This window comes from Gobio gobio (genome assembly GCF_949357685.1).
Source record: "Gobio gobio genome assembly, chromosome: 7".
Classification (NCBI taxonomy): domain Eukaryota; kingdom Metazoa; phylum Chordata; class Actinopteri; order Cypriniformes; family Gobionidae; genus Gobio; species Gobio gobio.
Window position 1 is genome coordinate 51,558,786 of NC_137103.1, and position 23,473 is coordinate 51,582,258.

At 36.8% G+C, this 23,473-nt stretch overlaps 1 protein-coding gene across 1 annotated transcript in view; it reads right to left on the bottom strand.

Moving 5' to 3' along the window:
- Nucleotides 1-23,473, bottom strand: part of galnt3 (UDP-N-acetyl-alpha-D-galactosamine:polypeptide N-acetylgalactosaminyltransferase 3 (GalNAc-T3)) — a gene marked incomplete at both ends in the record, with an annotated part of 35,192 nt that overhangs the window by 4,269 nt on the left and 7,450 nt on the right. Inside the window, 7 exons of the mRNA XM_079821159.1 lie at nt 1,036-1,137; nt 1,347-1,478; nt 3,180-3,380; nt 4,265-4,382; nt 5,151-5,385; nt 6,840-6,989; nt 14,495-14,667. Coding sequence (XP_079677285.1) covers nt 1,036-1,137; nt 1,347-1,478; nt 3,180-3,380; nt 4,265-4,382; nt 5,151-5,385; nt 6,840-6,989; nt 14,495-14,667 — 1,111 coding nt within the window. The remainder of the gene's footprint in view (nt 1-1,035; nt 1,138-1,346; nt 1,479-3,179; nt 3,381-4,264; nt 4,383-5,150; nt 5,386-6,839; nt 6,990-14,494; nt 14,668-23,473) is intronic.

The window sequence follows — 23,473 nt, forward strand, 5'->3', positions numbered from 1 at the left end:
GGAAAATGAAATAAAATTAAAATAAAATAAATAAATACCTCAAAGCATCTTCACCTAATTTAAAACATTATATAATAAAATATAGTGCTTGAATTGACTATTTTATTTATTTATTTATTTATTACTCTTCCTTTAAGAAAATAAATACCTCAAAATACACCTTAAAGGGATAGTTCACCCAAAAATGAAAATTGATGATTTAATGATTTACTCACCCTCAAGTCGTCCAGGTGTATATGACACTCTTCTTTCAGACTAACATAATCAGAGTTCAATTTAAAAAGTCCAGGCTAATCCAAGCATTAGAATTGCAATTAAAGTTGCTCTGTTTTTGAAGTCCATAAAAAATGCACCTGTCCATCGAATAACATGCTCCACGCGGCTCTGGGGTGTTAATAAAGGCCTTCTGAAGCGAATCGATGCGTTTGTGTAAGAAAAATATCCATATTTAAAACTTTATCAAGTCAAGTTCCAGCCGATCGCCTTCCGTGGAAAAGTGTTGAAAGTTAAAAGTGAAACTCAAGATGCGTACGTGACGTCATGATGAGCGGACCTGGTGGTGGTCGCGTTAGTCTTTCGATCGGCAGAGGACCTTTCAACACTTTTTCCATGGAACAGGGAAGGCGGCCGGCCTAAACTTTACTTTATAAAGTTTTAAATCCGCGTGGAGCAGTTATTTGACGGACAGATGCATTTTTTATGGACTTCAAAAACAGAGCAACTATTACTGCTATTATAAGGCTTGGATTAGCCTGAACTTTTGTAATATAACTCCGATTATATTCGTCTGAAAGAAGAATGTCATATACACCTAGGATGACTTGAGGGTGAGTAAATCATGGGCTAATTTTCATTTTTGGGTGAACTAACCCTTTAATCTAAATTATTATAATATATAATAAAGAACAGAAAAGTACTTTCACCCGATTTAAATTATTATTATTATTTTGTACCAAAACTATTTGTACCACTTATATGTCGTTTTCTCAATTCAGTTGATTCATTTACAGGACAAACTGTTCCTGCTCCAATTACCTGGTTTCCTCCCATCCCGTGGCAGGGGTACATAATGAGAGGTTTCCCTCCTTCATTACTCTCTCCCGCGTCCAAACAGGCCTCCTTCCCGACGTTCTTTATCTGGAGGGAGACAGAGGGAGGGTTGAAGGAGGAAATGGAACGGATTGTGGTGTCGTAACATGAAAGCTGTTAAAACAAGGTTTTACAGAACGGCTTTCTCCGCGATCCACTGCATGGTGGGAAACCGCAGCGGCCAGACACAACGTGAGAGAGGGAGATGAATAAAGAGAGCGAAAGAGGGCCGCCCCAGCCACTGTGCACACACTCACCGCGCCAAACTGCAGCGGATTGAGATCGGGCATGAAGACCTCCGGATAGACGTTCTTCAAATACCAGGAAAAACTCTTACACTGGAGCTTTTCCCGGAGATCTACACGCTTGGAGACGTCTCCAAAAGAGTGCTGTGAGAGAGAGAGAGAGAGAGAGAGAGAGATGGCAGCTTCATTACAGAAACTGCCTTTGAATCTCATATTAAAGCTGCCCACAGGCTGTCTGAGGCTCCACTTTAAAGCTGTCTGTCTACGGTTATGAACCAGCAGCAGGTCTTGGCTAAACGTTGGGAATGTTGAGGGATTTCTGTGGTTTAGGTCGCAGAAGACCTGGCAAAAGGCCTTTAGTCTCATAACTCTTAACTCCACAATGCCAGCAAACAAATGCAGGGATTTCCTTTCATTTGTATAGCACAACTGTAGGGTGGCAGTTTAATTATTTATGTAAATAAAATAAAAGTATTAATAAAATATAAAAATAGAATAAATTATTAAATAATAAATAAATTTTATTTTATTTGTGATAATTCTTTTTTTTATTATAATTATTTAAATTATCTTAAAAATATGTTTTATAAAGTTTTATTTATTATTTACATTTTAAATGTATTTATAGTTTATTTTGTTTAATTATTTATTTTGTTGATTAGCCATTTTCCTTTATTTAAAGGGATACATAAATACAATAATTACATGTACATAAATCATTATAATAATAAAAATAGTAAAAATAAAAGTTTATTTAAATATTGTAAAACATTACAAATAAAATGAAATTGAAAAACAATTTATATATTTATAAACTATATAAAATTATTTTAAATGTTTTACTTATTAAAACAAGATGTAAAAAACATTTTAAAAAAGTGTAATGAACAATATATATATATATATATATATATATATATATTATAATCATACGTACATATGTACATTATTTATGTATCCTTTCAAGTAAAGGAAAAAGGCTAATGCCATATAAAATGATAATAATAACAACAACAACAACAACAAAATAATAAAACTATATAATACATTTAAACATTTACTAGGGCTGTCAAAAGATTAATCGCGATTAATTGCATCCAAAATAAAAGTTTACATAATATATGTGTGTGTACTCTGTTAATTATTATTTTTATATAAATACACACACAAGCATGTATATATTTAAGAAAAAAATATTATTTTTATATATAAAACATTTATATTTATATATATTATAGATTATATAAATGTATATACAGTATATACATGCAAATATTTTTTAAATATATACATGAATGTGTGTATATTTATATATAAATAATAATTAACAGAGTACACACACATATATTATGTAAACACAAACTTTTATTTTGGATGCGATTAATCTTTTGACAGCCCTAACATTTACATAACACCTTAGTTTAGAGTCCAATTCTCATTATTAACTAGTTGCTTATTTGCATGTTACTAGGATATTGTTTATTAGTACTTATAAAGCACATATTAATGCCTTATTCTACATGACCATATTCTACATCCCTTAATCTGACACAATATCTAAACTTAACAACTACCTTACTAACTATTAATAAGCAGTAATTAGGAGTTTATTGAAGCAAAAGTCGAAGTTAATAGTTAGTTAATGGTGAGATTGGACCCAAATGTAAAGCGTGACCAAAGGTTAGTAGGGAAAAACTGAAGAGAGGGAATCAGTCAGGGAGAGCTCTTCAAATGTTGGGAGCAATGCACTACCCTTAGTGCCATCCAGTAGCTCCAACTAAACCTTTACAGTATCTTATGGCAACTGTTACAATAATGAGGGACTGTGAATGTTGGGAGTTGTACCTCTTTGGCGATTTGAGAGGCCTGCTGGTTCCTCCGGTAGAAGATCTCTTTAAAGTCATCCATCCAGACCTCAGCCAGACGCACCTGGTTACGAGCGATCACCTGCGTGCCTTTGGGGAAAGTGTGCGGACTCTTTGTGCGGAACACGTGGCCAACGACTGAACAGGGGATGATTTCGAGCTGCCCGCCGCACTGCCACACCTGAAGGACGAGAGCAGGAGGTCAAGACTGGAGAATAATGCGTGAATTTATGTGAGAGGTAACACTTTAGTATGGGGAACACATATTCACTATTAACTACGACTTTTGCCTCAATAAACTCCTTATTACTGCTTATATAGTTAGCAAGGTGGTTGTTAAGTTTAGGTATTGGGTCAGATTAAGGGATGTAGAATATGGTCATGCAGAATAAGGCATTAATATGTGCTTTATAAGTACTAATAAGCATAGTAATATGCATGCTAATAAGCAACTTTTTCATTGCGAGAATTGAACCCTTAACTAAAGTGTCAAAACGTCATGGCCAGACTAGTTAACTAGTTTCCCAATCCTTCCTTTTGATAGTCACTGATTTAAACTTGAAAAGCAGAAATGGAATTAGAGTTGCAAAGTGATTCATTTCCATGAGTTGATTCAAACTTCTGACACAATGATTCATTTGCATCACCATTTTAATTTTAAATTTAAGTCCCTACAAAAGGTTGGGGTTGGCAAGGATTGTCTTTTGCTCGCCAAGGCTACATTTATTTGATCAAATATAGAGTAAAAACTGCAATATTATGAACATGTCTTATTATTATTGATGTTGAAAACAGTTGTGCTGCTTAATATTTTTGTGGCAACCATGATGCATTTTTTTCAGGATTCTTTGATAAATAGAAAGTTTAAAAAGAACATTTATTTAAAACAGAAATCTTTTGTAACATAATATACTGTCACTTTTGATCAAGTTAATGTGTCCTTTCTGAATAAAACTGTTCATTTATCAATTAAACTTAATTTTTGAACGGTTGTGTACATGTGCAAAGATCAACCTAAAGATGACCATAAACCACAGGACTGTGTAAAAATGAATTTTGACTCACCCTGAAGGACATTTCAATATTTTCTCCTCCCCAAATCTCCATCTCCTCATCATAGCTTCCTACATGGTAGAAGTAATCTCTGGAAATGGAGAACAATCCCCCTGCGAACGTTGGCGTCCTGCGAGGATAAATGCGATTACAGTGTAAATGTTTCTCTGCTTTGAATGTTTTTCATTAGATAGAAAATGACTGAAATGTGTGTTTTGTGTGTGTGTGTGTGGAGATTGAAAGCATTTAAATGGAAAACAAACAATGCGCTTCTGAGTGTTATCAAATCTATTTACTCTCTCAGTAAAAGCATTTAAGGAATAGTCATGTCGTTCCAAACCTTTTTATTTTCCATTGAACATAAAAGGAAAATTGATTACATTTTTAAATATATTCAACAGTTCTTTTAAATTGTAAGATGTCACAATATTACTGTTTTTACAGTATTTTTTTTATCAAACAAATGCAGCCTTGGGTGAGAATAAGAGACTTCTTTCAAAAACATTTTGAATAGTTTGTCTTAGGCTACATCCACACGAAGCCAGAGCTTTCCCTATCCAATCTTTTTTTCCCCTCGTTTTTTTATTTTTTTCAGTCTATGGCGATGACGTCGTAAATGACTGGTCATAATAATTAGAGCATACGGCACTCCTATTGAACAAAGTCTAGGCAAAGCCAGAATGCACATCCATCCACAGAATCATACATTAGCCTAACTCTGTCTGTCTGTTTTACGCTTCGTTATTTTCAACAAACCATATTATAGATGTGTCATCAGATTTGAGATGGACCGCGGTGCTAGTCCGTGCCGAACCGCGGGTGAAGAACGGTACGGTTCGATTTTTTTACCGAGAACCATTACACCCCTACTTGATTGTAAAGCTGAGTGTTTCCTTACTTAATTGGGTACGTCTCGTCTTTGCGCCTCTGTTTCTCATGATCCGGAAGGGTCTCCCAGCCGAAGGACAGGCCCCAGTCGAAATTCCCCCGGTTATGGTGCTGTCCGTACGGTGAGGGTTTCATGAACTCAAATGTGTTCAGGTCAATGGTGGTGATGTCCGGACTCACTACGGCGGTGGAGTTCTCCGCTATCCTGGCCAGCAGCGGCTCAAGCCATCCGTGGAAACATTCACCTGAACAAACGAAACATGATAAAGCTGAAGTCTGAGAAATCAAAGAGTAGGATTTTTTTTACAATTTCAACATTCTTTAGTGTGTAATGTTGCTGTTTGAGCGTGAAAAAGGTCCACTTTATATCAGTTTCACTGTTTCTGAACTCCCTCAAACGCCTCCCTTGTAGTCTTGAGTTTTCTTCCAGGAACGAACACATCACAATATCCCTCATTTAAATAATTCCCACCCAAGCATACGCAAAATAAAGGGGCGAAGCCTGGTAGAGTTAGTTAGTAGTGTGTTAGTCTCAGTCTCAGACGTCATGCCCATGGCATTGGCACATTTAACTAGAAACACTTCAGGATTTTCAAAGATGTCATCTGATTGGTTAAATTCTACAGGATGTCCGGGAGACGTGTGTTGCATTCTCCAACGGTCCACCTGGAAACAAAGATGGTGTGATGCCAAACCCCCTCGTGGAAAAATAATGTGTCGTGTTTACAACTGTGACAATGAGCGCTTATCAGGATCAGCTAAATGCTGGATTTTCAAAAGTATGTGAAGTATATAAAATATGTAAAGTTTGGGACATAGACTCTTGAAAATATGTCGTAGAGTTTTACACACCGGTTTGTTATTGTAGGGACACCGACGTTACATTTTCACACCCCTAAACATGACGCGGAACAAAACGAACTATGATTGGTTGCTTTACACCTCTGGGTGGTCCTTGACCAATGAAATCTGCCATCAGTCTGAAGGTCTGACTACGCAAGACTAGTAGTGTGATGAAACTCGTGGTTATGGTAAGGGGGGTGACATTTCAGAAACACGCTTGAAGCGGTTAACCAATCACAACACACCAGTCTAGCCGAACAATCAAAGCACATTGTGCTTTTCAGAATGAGGTGCTTCATAGAGACAGGAACTAAACTGAGCGTTTCTGACAGACTGGGAAGAGAGGAGCTGCAACAATGGAGAATATGGAAAAAATCATTTGCTTTCTGAACATTAAAGCATGAATACCTATTCTAGTAGAGCCCAAAAACAAAATCGGCCTCTTTAAGTTTGCATACTCGCATTGAGCACTTTCCTATCCTTAGGCTAAACCTTCCCTTCTTACTCTCATTTATTTGAATGTATTTACACAGCTGAGATGAATAAATAAGACCGTGTTCTAAATCAATTTTAGCATTTTTTGCATTCTGCCTGACCGTCTCCCAGTCAACCACACCAGTGGAGGACACAAACACAGTCTAAATAAAATCATGAATGTTTAACAAGCCTAAACTCAGACGGAATTAAAAAGCATCAGATGCTTTCCAGCGCAGAGCAGCTCTAACTGACCACAGGCTTGTGTTTTTATTAAGAGACAAACCCTGTTAATGTGAATCCAGCAACTTGAGTGGGAGTGATTTTCTCTTTAAGATGGCAAGTCGCTCATATGACTCAGTGATTTCACATGCTCACTCACAGTGGGCATCCAAGAAGGTGAGAGTGTCGCCTGTCGCCACGGAGGCCCCGAGGAGCCGGGCAGTGATCAGGCCTTTTCGCTCCCGCTGGCGGACCACACGAACAATGTGCAGCTGTTTCAGATACTCGTCCAGTTTGTCCTTCAGTCGCTCTGTGAGGAACAGAAAAGTCAAAACAATGTGTATTTGTGCATTTTACAATCAATAATTGTTAGACTTTCTTTATGCAAATTTCTACGGCATGCATCCTTTTAGAGAAGGGAATCACAGAGCAACAAGCTCAGTACAAAATGCATCCAGATGGATGATGAAAAGAAAGAAATGTCTGTTATAAATATTTAATATTTTGGGGTCGCTAAGATTTTTATTTTATTTTATAAAGTTATTCAGCAAGGATGCACTCAATTGATCAAAAGACAGTAAAGACATTTATAATGTTAGATTTTACTGTTTGAATTTGTATTCATCAAAGAATCCTGAAAAATGTGTCACAGTTTCCACAAAATAATAATAATAATAATAATAATAATAATAATAATAATAATAATCAGAAATGTTTCTTGATCAGCAAATAATCATATTAGAATGATTTCTGAAGGATCATGTGACACTGAAGACTGGAGTAAAGATGCTGAAAATCACAGAAATAAATTACATTTTAAAATGTATTCACAAAATAAAAACTGTCATTTTGAATTGCAATAATATTACTGCTTTTTTTATCAAATAAATGATGCATTGGTGAGCATAAATGACTGCAAAAACATTAAAGGATTAGTTCACTTCAAAATGAAACTTTCCTGATATTTTACTCACTCCCATCTCATCCAAGATGTTCATGTCTTTCTTTCTTCAGTCGAAAAGAAATTACGTTTTTTGGGAAAACATTCCAGGATTTTTCTCCACATCAGAGACTTCCATGGAAACCAAAATGTTGAAGGTCCAAATCAATGAAGTTTCAAAGAAAGGGCTTCAGAGGCTCTGCACGATCCCAGACGAGGAATAAGGTCTTATCTAGCCAAACCATCTGCCATTTTCCCAAATAATTTAAAATGAATATACTTTTTGACCTAAATTGCTAATCTTGTGCAGCTCTGCGATGTGCCAATGATTGCGTAATCACGTCGGAAGGTCACGCTAGACGTAGGCAGAAGTACCGCCCTGTGTTTACAAAGCGCACGTGTGAAGACTAATACGAACATCCTTTAGGAAAAAAAAGGTAAAACAACAATGTCGGATGATTTTGTAGTTGAAGATGGAGTGTTTTCTGGTAAAGGCCGTTTGTATTAGTTCTCGCACGTTCGTTTGGGGAGCCGCAGAGCAGTGCAAGATGACCAATTTAGGTTATAAAGTATATACTTTTTTTTTTTTTTAAATGACAGATTGTTTGTCTAGATAATATCCTATTCCTCGTCTGGGATCGTGCAGAGCCTCTGAAGCCCTTCCTTTGAAACTGCATTGATTTGGACCTTCAACATTTTGGTCGCCATGGAAGTCTGTGATGTGGAAAAAAATTCTGGAATGCTTTCCTCAAAAAACTTAATTTATTTTTGACTGGTGAAAGAAAGACATGAACATCTTGGATGAGATGGGGGTGAGTAAAATATCAGGAAAAGTTCATTTTGAAGTGCACTAATCACATTGAACAAACGTTCAAAAACGTACAGATCCAATTTTAAACAATAGTGTATATTTAATATCTGTGCGTGTGCTATTATGCTTATTTAAGCATTTCTGTGCTTATTAGGCCTGGTATCACAAACAGGGCTTAGATTAAACCAGGATTAGGCCTTAATTCAATTGACCGTTCGTAAAGACCCGCCCCCTTTTAGTTACTGTTGCTATGTCCGACAAGCCGCACTCTCAAACCACACGTTCTCACGCAGTGAAAAACACATCGCGGAGCAAAGAGGATACTGGCAGCACACTGACAGACAGGACAGAGCAGGTTAGTTTAAATATGAAACAAAGTCTCAACTCTAAAATGTTGTCATTTTCTAAAGAATTTTAAATAATAAATACCGTTTTGTGGCTCTTTATTGTGTGGTGTCGCTGTACCATCTCAGTTAAAGCTGCTTGTGAACCAATCATCTCTTCCTTCTAGTTAATTTATAATATCAAATAAACATGAATGAACTTCAGAAGGAATGTTGTTTCAACTGCGGAAAGACGCACCTCAGTACACACCGTTTTTCAAGTTCAAGTCCACCAATGTTAATCTACAAACTCTCTTGACTGCTTTGTCGGACATAATGGCGGATTCTACGGATGGCGGATTATGATTGGTCAGATCGCCTGTCAATCAAACTCCTGCCGAAGGGTGAATTAGGACATTTAAGTAGCTTTTATAAACATTACTGGTGTGCATGTTGAAACAAAACAATGGCATTGACATATTTTAAGATATCTCAGTGCAAGTTGCTTTCAGTTAAAACAGCTCAAACATGCATTTTAGTCTTGTCTGTGCAACCAGGGATTAAAGTATCAAGCATGTGTAAAGAAAAAGCATTTGTCTCTTCAGTTTGGATGCTCCCTTAGAAGGCAGCTGCCTATGTAGTCAGTATGCAGCAAAGCTGCTCACTAGTTTTTGGAACAGATTTCGGAGTTGTTTTATTTATATCATGTCAGTCTGTGCTTTTTCAACTTCTAAATGTAACTTAGCTGGTGTATGGAAAACGTCTAACATTTTGCCTTCAAAATGATTCAGAATTCTGCCGGGATACGTTTTAGATTCAGTATGCAGGGATAACAGATATAATAATACCTTTTTACCAAAAGAGCATGCCAAAGCTCAAGCTGTACCTTTAATCTAGTAGATATGGGTGTGTACGTATTCATTAAGCATAAATATCTCCTTTCATGAGTCTGCAGTTCCCAGAAGCCCTCAGGGCAAAGCCACTGACCAGCATTTTGGTATAATATTATATATTATACAGAACCGAGGAGTAACTAGCTAAAAATAGTGATGCATACAGTAACTTCTAACAGAAGTGCGTCACTTCTGCACAACTAACAGCACTAAACTGAATTGAAATCATGCCATACGTGGCATTGTTTTTTGCGACACTAATGGCACAGAAAAAAAAAAACATAAACCATTGCAACAGACCAGGATTAGTCTTTTTCAACACCTTATTCTCTTTTATTATCCGCAAGGGGGGTTGCTTGACCATTTAACTACTTTAAATTATGAGTTGCTTGGGAAGCTGCAGTTTTAGAGTAGCTTTCCCAACACAGACATTATGATTTATTATATCACATAATATGTATTATCCTCTTCAGAATCATTTAAGAGTAAAGGTGTAAAACACAAGCCTGCTGAAAGCAGCTGAAATGATTCACAGCAGCGCAGCGGGACGTCCTATAGGTTTTGGCTGCCTCTGAGGGCGGGGGTCTACACACAGAAGACTGGTCTTTCTCAGCGGAAGCTGGAACTGCTTGAGAAAGAGAGACGGAGGGTGTAATTAAAAGAAGAGGGAGAGCGTAAGAGAATAGTTGAAAGCCAATTCCCTGGCTTTCGTTTCTCATATTGGCGGGCTGCCAAGAGAGAAAGTTCAGTCCCTGCATGATTCAACCAGGGCAACGGCTAGGTGCTTATACTAGTGCAGTGTTTCTCAACCGAAAAATGCATTGCAGATCTGTTCAGCAGGGCAAAATCAATGCTAAATTCAAATAACCAAATGCAACTAACCATATACACTATATTCAATAGTCTGGGGTCCGTACGAATGCAATAAATTGATCAAAAGTGTCAGTTAAGACATTTTGAATGTTACAAAAGAATTGCTGTTCTTTTGAACTTTCTGTTCATCAAAGAATCCTGGGAGAAAAATGTATCACAGTTTACATAAAAATATGATAATTTCATCACAGATAATAATAAATGTTTCTTGAGCAGTTAATCAGCATATTAGAATACTTTCTGAAGGATCATGTGACACTGAAGACTTATTACTGTATTTTCTATCAGATATATTCAGCCATGGTGAGCATAAGAGACTTTTGAAAATATTGAAAAAAAATCTTACAGACCCCAAACTTTTGAACAGCAGTGTAATTGTTCATATTTAGGAAAGCAAAATAGACTGGAATAGAATGTGTAAATTACAAATGTATACATTGTTATATCTAGGTTCCAATGTAATAGAATATAACTGAAAACCTTATCTATATTTGTGTTTTACATTTTGAAGTAAACTTGAGGAATTTCTAAGGAGATTACGTCAGGCTGTGTAAGTGTTTGAGACATTAATTATTTTGTCTTTATGCACTTCCTGACTATTTACCATGACAAGCTTAGAGCAATACTGCTTGAGTCATTGGATTAGCATCTATGCATTTGAATGACACTGTTATGCTGATTGAATTACGGCTGATGAGACAGCAGGGCCGTGCAGAGAGTTCGTCAGGGGCAGGGGCTCAAATGTAAAAAAGGGGCAATATGTAAATATATATATAATATATATATATATATATATAAAATATATATATATATATATATATATATATATATATATATATATATATATATATATATATATATATATATATATATATATATATATATATATATATATATATATATATATATATATATATATATATATATATATATATATATATATATATATATATATATATATATATATATATATATATATATATATATATATACGAACAGGATATATATATATCCTGTTCGTCCCTGTTCGGGCGAACCAGCCTCGTACTGCATTTCGTTGCCTTGTACCTGTACTTGTGTAATGACAATACAGTTGAATCTAATCTAATACACATTATATATATATATGTATGTATGCATGTATGTATGTATGTATGTATATATATGTATGTATATATATCCTTATGCTCATCAAGCATGCATTTATTTAATCAAAAATACAGAAAAAACAGTAGCCTAATATTGTGAAATATTATTACATTGTATTCTTTTTAACTTTTTATTAATCAAAGAATCTTGAAAAGAGTATCGCAGTTTCCATCATTGACATTAAATCCTCATAGTAGAATGATTTCTGAATGATCATGTGACACTGAAGAGTGGAGTAATGATGCTGAAAATACAGCTGTGATCACAGGAATAAATTATATTTTAAAATATTTTAAAATGAAAACCATTATTTTAATATATTTCGCAATATTGCTGTTTTTTATCAAATAAATGCAGGCTTGATGAACATAAGAGAGTTCTTTCATAATGCTGCATAATATTCAAAAATGGTAATATAATAAAGTCCTTTCATGTAACCATTTCGCCAGCTTACACTTCGCTTAATAGGCCTGTAGAAGCCGGTGGCACTTGGGTTTTGTTAACTTTGATAGTTTCATGAAATAGTAAACGGTGTATCAATATACATAAATACAAGTGAATTTAACACTACTTACCATTAATACGACTTTTGCTGCTGTGGTTTTGTGCAGGGATTTGTTTTGTTGTCAGTTAAAATCCATTTTGTCAGTGATGCAATTTATAAAATGAGACAAACCGCAGGAAATTGTTCCACAAACGTTAGTTCGTCTGTCCATGTAATTTTCAACCGATTTATGAATAAGAACAGAAAATTACCGTTTCACATCGCCCAATGGAATTTGAACTTGCTTTGCCAGATCACGATTGGTTGGTGTATATACATGACAAACGAGCATTGGTGAATTGTGTAATACTTTAAAATATATATAGCTAATATATAGATTTTTAATTAAATCAACACATTAGCTCTGATTATGGATGAAAAAAAAAATATTGGTTTACTTTTTTCCCGCGACGCCACACACTCTCTGAAAGGACCATATTTGGCTCGAGAGCCGTTTCCGAACAGTGGAAAATCAGCTGTCAATCAAAACTCAACAACAGAAATTGTCCGACTTTTGAGCCGTTCGTTACTATTGTATGCATTGTCATGTTATAATAATCAAATTTATTTAGTTTTATTGACCACGATATTATCATTGATATTTGTCTGAGAGGGGCACTTTTGATTCATTTTGAAAAAGGGCAGGGGCTCGAGCACCCAAAGCCCCCCCCTCTGCACGTGCCTGTGAGACAGGAATGTAGGGTGTGTCCTTTTTACCTATACAACATTTGCATTGTATTGCTTAGAGTGTCTCCTCCCCTGCTGTATAATCCCTCCCCTTGAAATGTATATAAAATACAATGTTCAAATGGCTTTAGTCAGACTTGGAACCTCAGCGGAAAGACAGCACGTTTTTTCTCAATAAAGAATCCTGCTGAAAAACCTATCCAAGTTCTCCTGGTCTCTACTTCAAGAAACAACAGAAGTTCACAACAAATGGAATACAAAATTAGTTCATTTGTCTTTTGTTGTTGCTGTCAAAATTGTGTGCCCAATCAAACTCTATGGTTTTTTGTGCAAATTCATCTGCCATTCAGTCCAAGTTATGTCATTAACAGGTTGTGCGACATGCCCTCACCCTCAAAAACCGTGAACAAAACAACACAATGCGAAATAAATCAGACTACATTAAAGCTTCACCCAAAAATGAAAATTCTGTCATTAATTCCTCACCCTCATGTCGTTCCAAACTTGTAAGACTTTTGTTCATCTTCAGAACACAAATGAAGATCTTTTTGATGAAATCTGAGAGCTTTCTGTCCCTCCATTGAAGCTACGCAACTTTAACGCTTCAAAAAGTTTCTAAAGAGACTTGATCACTTTATATGTTGAACAGATTGAATTTAAGCATTTATTCACATATAAACATTGATCAGCGAACATAAACAGAAGCTGAAACGAACCTGCTTGATGTGCAAGAACAACCCTCATTGGTTTTTGCTGAAGCTCAAACGTGCTGCGTAACACGAGAATGAACCTCAATGTTTCTCACACGTCAAGCAAACATGCTTGAGTTTCAGTTTAACACAACTGATGTGTGAGTTGATGAATATTTATATGTGAATAAAAGCCTAAATTAAGTCTGTTCGTCATATAAAACGATGCATCAAAGTGTCAGTTGCGTAGCTGTCAATGTAGGGACAGAAATCTCAGATTTCATCAAAAAGATCTTCATTTGTGTTCCGAAGATGAATGAAAGTCTTACGGGTTTCATTTTTGGGTGAACTAACCTTTTAAACATGAGTCACAGCGAGGATAAACATTGTGTTTAGGTGCTGAGAACATGAATCCATTGAAATTCAAGAAACATTTAGTTGGTTTAGATTAGAACAATCTTTTTGCATATTGCCAAAATGTACGCTGCAACAAATTGCAAGGTTTGATTTTAAAGAGATGTCTGTATTACCAAGCAAATTTGTTGCTGTGTTGAGTTGCCACTTGAGGCTTGAGTCAAATATGGCTCCTGGAGTAAAACCAGTTGGGAATCACTGCTCTAATGCTCATTTTCCTCTTTGCATTTCTTCCTTCTGTCCGCCTGTCACAGATCTGGTTTTTAAGAGTCCACTGATAGCCCCCTGTACCTCAGACCCCCTTCACTGGCTGAGCAAAACTCCTCTGAGAACATTCCTAAACAGCTCTGTTTCCCGTAGTAACCTGCTTCACGAGCGGCCAGGTGTCAGCAGGCCTACAAGAATTCTGTAAAACGGGTTGCTTGAGTGAAACCGGACGCCCATTAAAACATATGGATGGTCTCGTGGGGCTACAGGCTAGAGGTGAGTTACCGTCAACGCTGGCGTCATCGACGAGGATGATTTCTTTGAGGAGTAGAGCAGGGGAGGTGTGCAGGACGCTGTAGACGGTCCGCAGTAACGTGCTCCACGCTTCATTGTGGAACACGATGATCACGCTTGTGGTTGGAAGGGGTGGACAGCGTCTGTATGTCTGTTCAATGCATCTGCGAGAGGAAAAGAGAGACAGACAAAAGAAAATTAAGGGAAAGAGGGACATTTTAGAGAGAATCAACCCGGAAAAGTAAAAGCTTTTCTATAAGACTTTCGTTACTTGAAAAGAAAATAAACATTAACTATATATATATTAAAAAAAAAAATATATATATATATATATATATATATATATATATATTTTTTTTTTTTTTTTACTAACTCTTTTCAGAAACTTTTTTCATTTTCATTTTAATGTACTAAAATGACTCAAATTGAACAAAATTAATAAACACTATATACTGTAGTAGACATACTGTGTAAAAAAAAATTACAAACAAAATTACTATGGGTTCTATCATATACCTGGCGCAATGCGACAGCTGGTGCTACGCAAGTGCAGTTGCAGTTATCATTTTCACGTCCAGTGTTTTTTAAATAACAAATGCACTCGCACCCATCTGTTCGCCCATGGGCGTGCTGGTCTGAAAACCAGGTGTGTTCAGGAGCATTGTTAGAGCGTTGCTATTTTGAGGAACTGAAAACGACTGCACCATTGACCAACAAAAACCTGGTCTAAAGTCAATAGCACAGTATTTTTGTGTTATTTACAGGTTGCGCTAGTAATATGTGCCTATAGGCGGGTGCACCACGCGTGTACACTATGTTTGTTACACACACAGGGACACGCAGCAGCCAAGCCTGCAGCACTCCTGTCAGAAACTGAAGCTTCCGCACCTCGATCGCCCCCCGGTGGCTGGCCCCAGTACAGCTCCTAAACCCCACCCCACCATGTATTTGAATGGACGCGAGACACACTAAACAATTCAATTACACTTCAAATAATTGTTTCCTAAAGATGGTTTCTGTCATTTTAGGCAGTTTTTATTACGATGATTTCATTTCAAGTGTTCGTTTTTTAAATAAGTTTAGTTTTAGTAAGTTATTTGATGCTATAAAAACGGGGGGTGTGACATCATGATTGACAGCTGAGATTGACGGCTTCTCTGAGTGAAGTTTTCACTGAGGCACTAACAGACTTTTTTCGGGATTTTGGGAAGGAGATTGGAGCTTTAGCTTTAATTTCTACATTTCTATAACTGTTTATTTCATACCAACATAATGAATTGTTCTGCATCTGTGAGAGTGTGGGCGGGCTTTTGATAATCGCACCTCTACTTCCTGCTCTCTACTGCGCAGACTCTGTCCCAAGATGTCACGCCGTGTGCGCGCCTACGAAAGCTTCAACTCTGGTCAGCGGAAGTCAATGAAGTCGCGTCGTCCTTATTTTTTTACGGTCTATGGCAGCAGCACACAAACATTTTTAAACATTAAAAATAAAAGGATTCCTCTTTAGAGAAGTGTTCAGTCTTTCCGCTCGCAAACTCCACCATGTAAATAGCGGATCCGCCATGGTGCAAGCGCAACTAGCTTTAAAAGGGAATGGGAGATGAGACTCTGATTGGTTTATTTCATGTTACGCCCAAAACACACCCATGACTCATTAAGAGACTAGGGACAATCCTTTTAGACCATATGTCAGGCGCAGCGGCCATTTTTCCCGTCGTTAAACTAGCAAAAGTGGATTCGGATACACACTAAGTGCACCTGCGCCATGAGCTTCAGACCATGTGCTCAGATTGTTAAAATAGGGCCCTATATCTTTAACTAAATAAAAAATTGCAAATATATATATATATATAAAAATATAAACACTGCAATATTAATAAAGCTATAATAGTATCTCATACTATAATAACACTCTCTGATTGTAGTAAAAGCATCATTAGAATTGTAAAGTTTGGTCATTTCTGTGAATCAGATTAAACTGCCAATTTCTATAAATCAGTTCAACACTGAATGTGAATGAAATGAAATGAAATTTTCATTATATCTCAAGAATTATTTTAGCATAGAATTTTTGTAAATCTGTATTAAAACATTTATTAATTTATTTCATATTGGTGAATATTTTAATTATTTTAACTAGATTATTGATTGAATTGATGTTGTTTTCTCTTGACTGAAAATAATACTACTAATAATAATTACCCTTCTAAGCCTTTTAGTGTAAATCCTAGTGAAAAATAAATATACCAAATGTATTTGAAATGCATTTAATTTATGCCAAGTATACTAAATTTTTTTTTTACAATTTATGTATTTAATATAAATACCCTGCAATTGTACGTATAATCTTTGTAATGTGTTTTGTATTGCATAATATATTGATATACTTAAAAGTCTGATGAAATGGAATGAACTAATTTTGTACTTAATGCACTTTAGTTATCCAGAAATAGTGCAACTAAAGATATACTTCAGTATATTTGATTGTGCAAATATGGAACTATTGCAAGTATACTTTAGTAAATATCTTGCATTTAAAGACTGATATTATACAAAGATCACACTATCCTTACTAATAGTGATATTAAAACACACTTTAGGCTAAATATTAAGAAACGTGCATTGTGCAAGAAAGAAGTACTGGAAAAAAAAGTTTAATTATAATATTTATATGAGTAAGTCTCAAGCGATAATATGTCGGTAAATATGTTAATGTATTTGTAGTATACTTAGTATGAAATAAATGTATTTAAATACATTTTGGTATAGTTTTTTTTTTTTTACTTTGGGAATGCATAAATATCAAGATATAATTGTTTTGGCTAAGTCACCCAGCCCTAGTCCGGATGTTATTTTGCAGACTACTAGTTGTGTGTTGTGTGTGACACTTTGTTAAACAATGAGCAATAGTAACTCCAGGTTTGGTTTTGTGTATATCACTCCACTAAAGCAATAAGGGCAAGAACAAACGTGTTTAATTAGAGAAATAAAGCTCATCTTTGTCTCAGTCTGTAATTAGTCACAATATCTGCGTAGACATGTTTAAATGACGTGTCTGAGGAGAAAAGCTAGTCTGTAGTTTCAGAGCCACTGATTATCCAGACAGATATATATATATATATATATATATATATATATATATATATATATATATATATATATATATATATATAACTGCCACATAACATAAACTAAAGGTTTTGTGGCTAGATTTTAAAAGAAAAATGTTAAATAGAAGTCTTAGATTTATGGATCTCATTGTATATGCAATGCAATTATACCATTTAAATGTATAAGGTAGTCTTCTTGTTATTTTTTTTGTTGGTTTTGGATTGAGTTTTGATAGCCAGCCCACATTAAACCCACATCAGAAGGTGATTCAGCAAGTTTTCCACAAGAACCCTCTAAAATGCACTAACAGTACTATTTTCGGATATATTATTCCTTTCAGCTGAACACTTACAATATTCAGGATTCCCCAATTTTTGACAAATGAATCTCCACTTCTACATGACTTTTCCAGTTGGTCATGATTACTGGAGGATTATAAAAAAATTAAAAATTAAAATTCATGAAGACTGCATTCACAGGGCCTCTTTTAAGAAACATGAGCAAAGTTCTGTGTGAATCAAAATTCCATTTTACATTAATACTTTAAAAGGTGCAGTGTGTACATTTTAGCGGCATCTAGTGGTGAGGTTGTGAATTGCAACCGCCCACCGTTCACCACTCCCTTTAGGAGCACATAGAGAAGCTACAAAGATGTCGTCATCTGAGACAGCAGAGAGTAGCTAGCACTCTGTAGAGAAGTTTGTCCGTTTAGGGCTACTGTAGAAACATGGCGTCGCAAAATGGCGACTTCACTGTAAGCAGACTCGCGTGTATGGTGATAGAAATGACTCATTCTAAGGTAATAAAAACATAACGCTTCATTATGTAAGGTCTTTATACACCACTGAAAACATAGTTCTGTATATTATATGGCAGTTCTGTCAATAGATCCTCATAAATACTACACACTACACCTTTTAATAGAGGTGAATGTAAGAGTTTATGCAAGAATGGTTTAATCACATCTGCTTTTCTCGTGTTTCATGAATGACCACAATATCCAGCAGATTAAATCATTAAAGTTAAAAAAAGTTGCGATAGTCTTCTCTTCCTTATTGTGATGCATGAAATGGCTTCTCGAACTAAAAAAACTTGGAAAAATATAGAAAAGTAGAAAAATAATTTATAATAAATACTGTTCCATAAAAAATTAAAAGAGTTGTCAATTTTGATTTCATGGTGACTAGAAAAATGTCATCAAAACGAAGTTATTTTAAATAGTAATAATATTTTACAATTAAATTAAATAATTAAATAAATGCAGCCTTGATCAGTATAAGAGACTTATTTTAAAAACATAAAAAAATATTACAGATCCCAAACGTTTGAACGACAGTGTACTGTATATAGTCAAACCAAAAAATATTCAGACACCAGATATTATTTTTTACTAGTGGGTGCAGGACACTATAGTTCATTTATGTAAGTGAGGATAGCAAAATAAAGTAAACTGTGACATATTATACCCAACAATTCTTCATACAGTGACTACAAATTTCGGACCAAAATGATTCAGACACTTGACCTGAACATGTTTTGCTGAAGTGTTTTTTCTTTAATTGCTAATGTGACCTTTTACACCACAGACTGAACTAAATGAAGCATTGCTTGGTCATTGGTTGACCTAAATTGGTATTATCGAATTGTGTTCTTAAAGCTGCAGTCTGTAAGTTTTGCCTCTGTGTCGCCATCTCTGTCTGAAACCTGCAATTGCAGTTATTTGCGGAGTTATCATCTGTTCGCGAGTTGTGCAACGGCGGCTCCTCAGGGCGGATGAATCTAATGTTTTGAGGAGTATGTGCGGCTTTGCTGTCATTCACCGCACCGGTGTGGATGCTGTACTTCCGAATCACACATTCTACGTCTTGGAGTCTAATCCAAATAAGAAAGGTCACCGGAAATTGTAATCTGAACAATTAAGTAACGTCTGCCACTTTTGGGAACAAAGCACTACAATAAATCACGCCACCAACAGTGATTAAATCTACCTATCGCTTATATAACATCGAACCGTGCAAATTATTATTATACTTTGTTCTCAAATTGTTTATGTTAACAGCATTAGCATTGCGTGACTGTGTATTTAGTGTATATTAGCGTTACCTGTGGATTCCGTACAGTTTAATCTCTTGCTTTTGACTACGGGTGAACCTCCATTCGTCACTGATGATGTCATTTGGGCCTTTCTGGATTACAATCTGCGATGAAAATTATACGTTTAATTACTCCAGCTGCTGTGAGAAAAGACTATAAATGATCCGCTCCTCACATGCTTTAGCCTACTAGCCGGACTCCTCCTTTATGTATACAGACGTGATGTAATGACGCAAAGACATGCTTGAATTTCCCGCGGAAATCCACCATTACACTAGCCTAGAAATCTAGATGCACACTAGCGGCTGCAAATCTAATTTGCAGCCAGGGTAGTCTAGCAAATGTCCGTTGGCTTGCGAGCTGGAAAAACCAAACTCTGGTCAGGCCAATCACATCATGCATAGAGTCGGTGGGCGGGCTTAACATAATGACGGCAGAGTTGCCGCAGTTCCACGTGCTACTTGTAAACAAAGAAGCTGGCGAACTGGCCGGCTTTGGCTGAAGTCATTCTTAAGAAAGGAAGATGTGTTCAGAGTTTTGCCGACCGGATACGGTGAAAGTTTAATCTATCAACTAGCTCCGCTTCACCTTCTTCGTTGCTCTGGTTGGTTGTAGCGCTATCCTATTGCGTGCAGAGGGAATTTGAAAGACAATGGTTTATCCCGCCCCTCGGATTGAGCCCTGCCAATGATGAGTTCCCAGACCCAACATCTTGATATATGTCTGGCTTGTCAGGCTACCATACCACTCTAATTATAACACATTATTACAAGCTTACTGTGGTGAATCGGGCAACGGTAAAGAGATAGTTTTGAATACTGGCTTGTTGTGTACTTGCTCAATGATTTTGGAACATTTTTGACCAAAAAAAGATACAGACTGCAGCTTTCAATTTAGCAGCTGACAGCTGATTGGTTGATTGTAATCCATTACATACCTTTCAATCAAAGTTATCTGACATTGTCAAGATTAATTTGTTCTGACAGAGTTTAACTCTTTAAAGTTCTTGTCATATTTCTATTAAAATCTATTAAAGTTCCCTTTACCACAAGTGTTGCTGGATTCCCTTTTGTATTTGTTATATTGTCTGCTTCCACGCACCTTATGAGCTTGTAAAGTCAAGCCGGATCTTACCTTATTGACCATACAAGTTTATGACCTGTCCAGCAGTCTAACTGACCTCTCACTCAGATCATGACCTGTCCAGCAGTCTAACTGACCTCTCATTCAAATCACGACCTGTCCAGCAGTCTAACTAACCTCTCACTCAAATCATGACCTGTCCAGCAGTCTAACTGACCTTTCATTCAAATCATGACCTGTCCAGCAGTCTAACTAACCTCTCACTCAAATCATGACCTGTCCAACAATCTAACTGACCTCTCACTCAAATCATGACCTGTCCAGCAGTCTAACCTTTCATTCAAATCATGACCTGTCCAACAGTCTAACTAACCTTTCATTCAAATCATGACCTGTCCAACAATCTAACTGACCTCTCACTCAAATCATGACCTGTCCAGCAGTCTAACTAACCTCTCATTCAAATCATGACCTGTCCTGCAGTCTAACCTTTCATTCAAATCATGACCTCTCCAGCAGTCTAACCTCTCATTCAAATCATGACCTGTCCAGCAGTCTAACCTTTCATTCAAATCATGACCTGTCCAACAGTCTAACTAACCTTTCATTCAAATCATGACCTGTCCAACAATCTAACTGACCTCTCACTCAAATCATGACCTGTCCAGCAGTCTAACTAACCTCTCATTCAAATCATGACCTGTCCTGCAGTCTAACCTTTCATTCAAATCATGACCTGTCCAGCAGTCTAACCTCTCATTCAAATCATGACCTGTCCAACAATCTAACTGACCTCTCACTCAAATCATGACCTGTCCAGCAGTCTAACTAACCTCTCATTCAAATCACGACCTGTCCAGCAGTCTAACTAACCTATCATCCAAATCATGACCTGTCCTGCAGTCTAACTGATCTCTCATTCAAATCATGACCTGTCCAGCAGTCTAACTAACCTATCATTCAAATCATGACCTGTCCTGCAGTCTAACTGATCTCTCATTCAAATCATGACCTGTCCAGCAGTCGAACTAACCTCTCATTCAAATCATGACCTGTCCTGCAGTCTAACCTTTCATTCAAATCATGGCCTGTCCAGCAGTCTAACCTTTCATTCAAATCATGACCTGTCCAGCAGTCTAACTAACCTCTCATTCAAATCATGACCTGTCCAGCAGTCTAACTAACCTCTCACTCAAATCATGACCTGTCCAGCAGTCTAACTAACCTCTCACTCAAATCATGACCTGTCCAGCAGTCTAACTAACCTCTCACTCAAATCATGACCTGTCCAACAGCTAACTGACCTCTCATTCAAATCATGACCTGTCCAGCAGTCTTACTAACCTCTCACTCAAATCATGACCTGTCCAGCAGTCTAACTAACCTCTCACTCAAATCATGACCTGTCCAACAGCTAACTGACCTCTCATTCAAATCATGACCTGTCCAGCAGTCTTACTAACCTCTCACTCAAATCATGACCTGTATAGCAGTCTAACTAACCTCTCACTCAAATCATGACCTGTCCAGCAGTCTAACTAACCTCTCATTCAAATCATGACCTGTCCAACAGTCTAACTGACCTCTCATTCAAATCATGACCTGTCCAGCAGTCTAACTGACCTCTCATTCAAATCATGACCTGTCCAGCAGTCTAACTAACCTCTCATTCAAATCATGACCTGTCCAGCAGTCTAACTGACCTCTCATTCAAATCATGACCTGTCCAGCAGTCTAACTAACCTCTCATTCAAATCATGACCTGTCCAGCAGTCTAACTAACCTCTCATTCAAATCACGACCTGCCCAGCAGTCTAACTATCCTATCATTCAAATCATGACCTGTCCTGCAGTCTAACTAACCTCTCATTCAAATCATGACCTGTCCAGCAGTCTAACTAACCTATCATCCAAATCATGACCTGTCCTGCAGTCTAACTGATCTATCATTCAAATCATGACCTGTCCAGCAGTCTAACTAACCTATCATTCAAATCATGACCTGTCCAGCAGTCTAACTAACCTATCATTCAAATCATGACCTGTCCTGCAGTCTAACTAACCTATCATTCAAATCATGACCTGTCCTGCAGTCTAACCTTTCATTCAAATCATGACCTGTCCAGCAGTCTAACTATCCTATCATTCAAATCATGACCTGTCCTGCAGTCTAACTGACCTCTCATTCAAATCATGACCTGTCCAGCAGTCTAACTGACCTCTCATTCAGATCATGACCTGTCCAACAGTCTAACTGACCTCTCATTCAGATCATGACCTGTCCAACAGTCTAACTGACCTCTCATTCAGATCATGACCTGTCCTGCAGTCTAACTGACCTATCATTCAAATCACGACCTGTCCAACAGTCTTAACTGACCTCTCATTCAGATAATGACCTGTCCTGCAGTCTAACTAACCTCTCATTCAGATCATGACCTGTCCTGCAGTCTAACTGACCTTTCATTCAGATCATGACCTGTCCTGCAGTCTAACCTTTCATTCAAATCATGACCTGTCCAGCAGTCTAACTAACCTCTCACTCAAATCATGACCTGTCCAGCAGTCTAACTAACCTCTTACTCAAATCATGACCTGTCCAGCAGTCTAACTAACCTCTCATTCAAATCATGACCTGTCCAGCAGTCTAACCTCTCACTCAAATCATGACCTGTCCAGCAG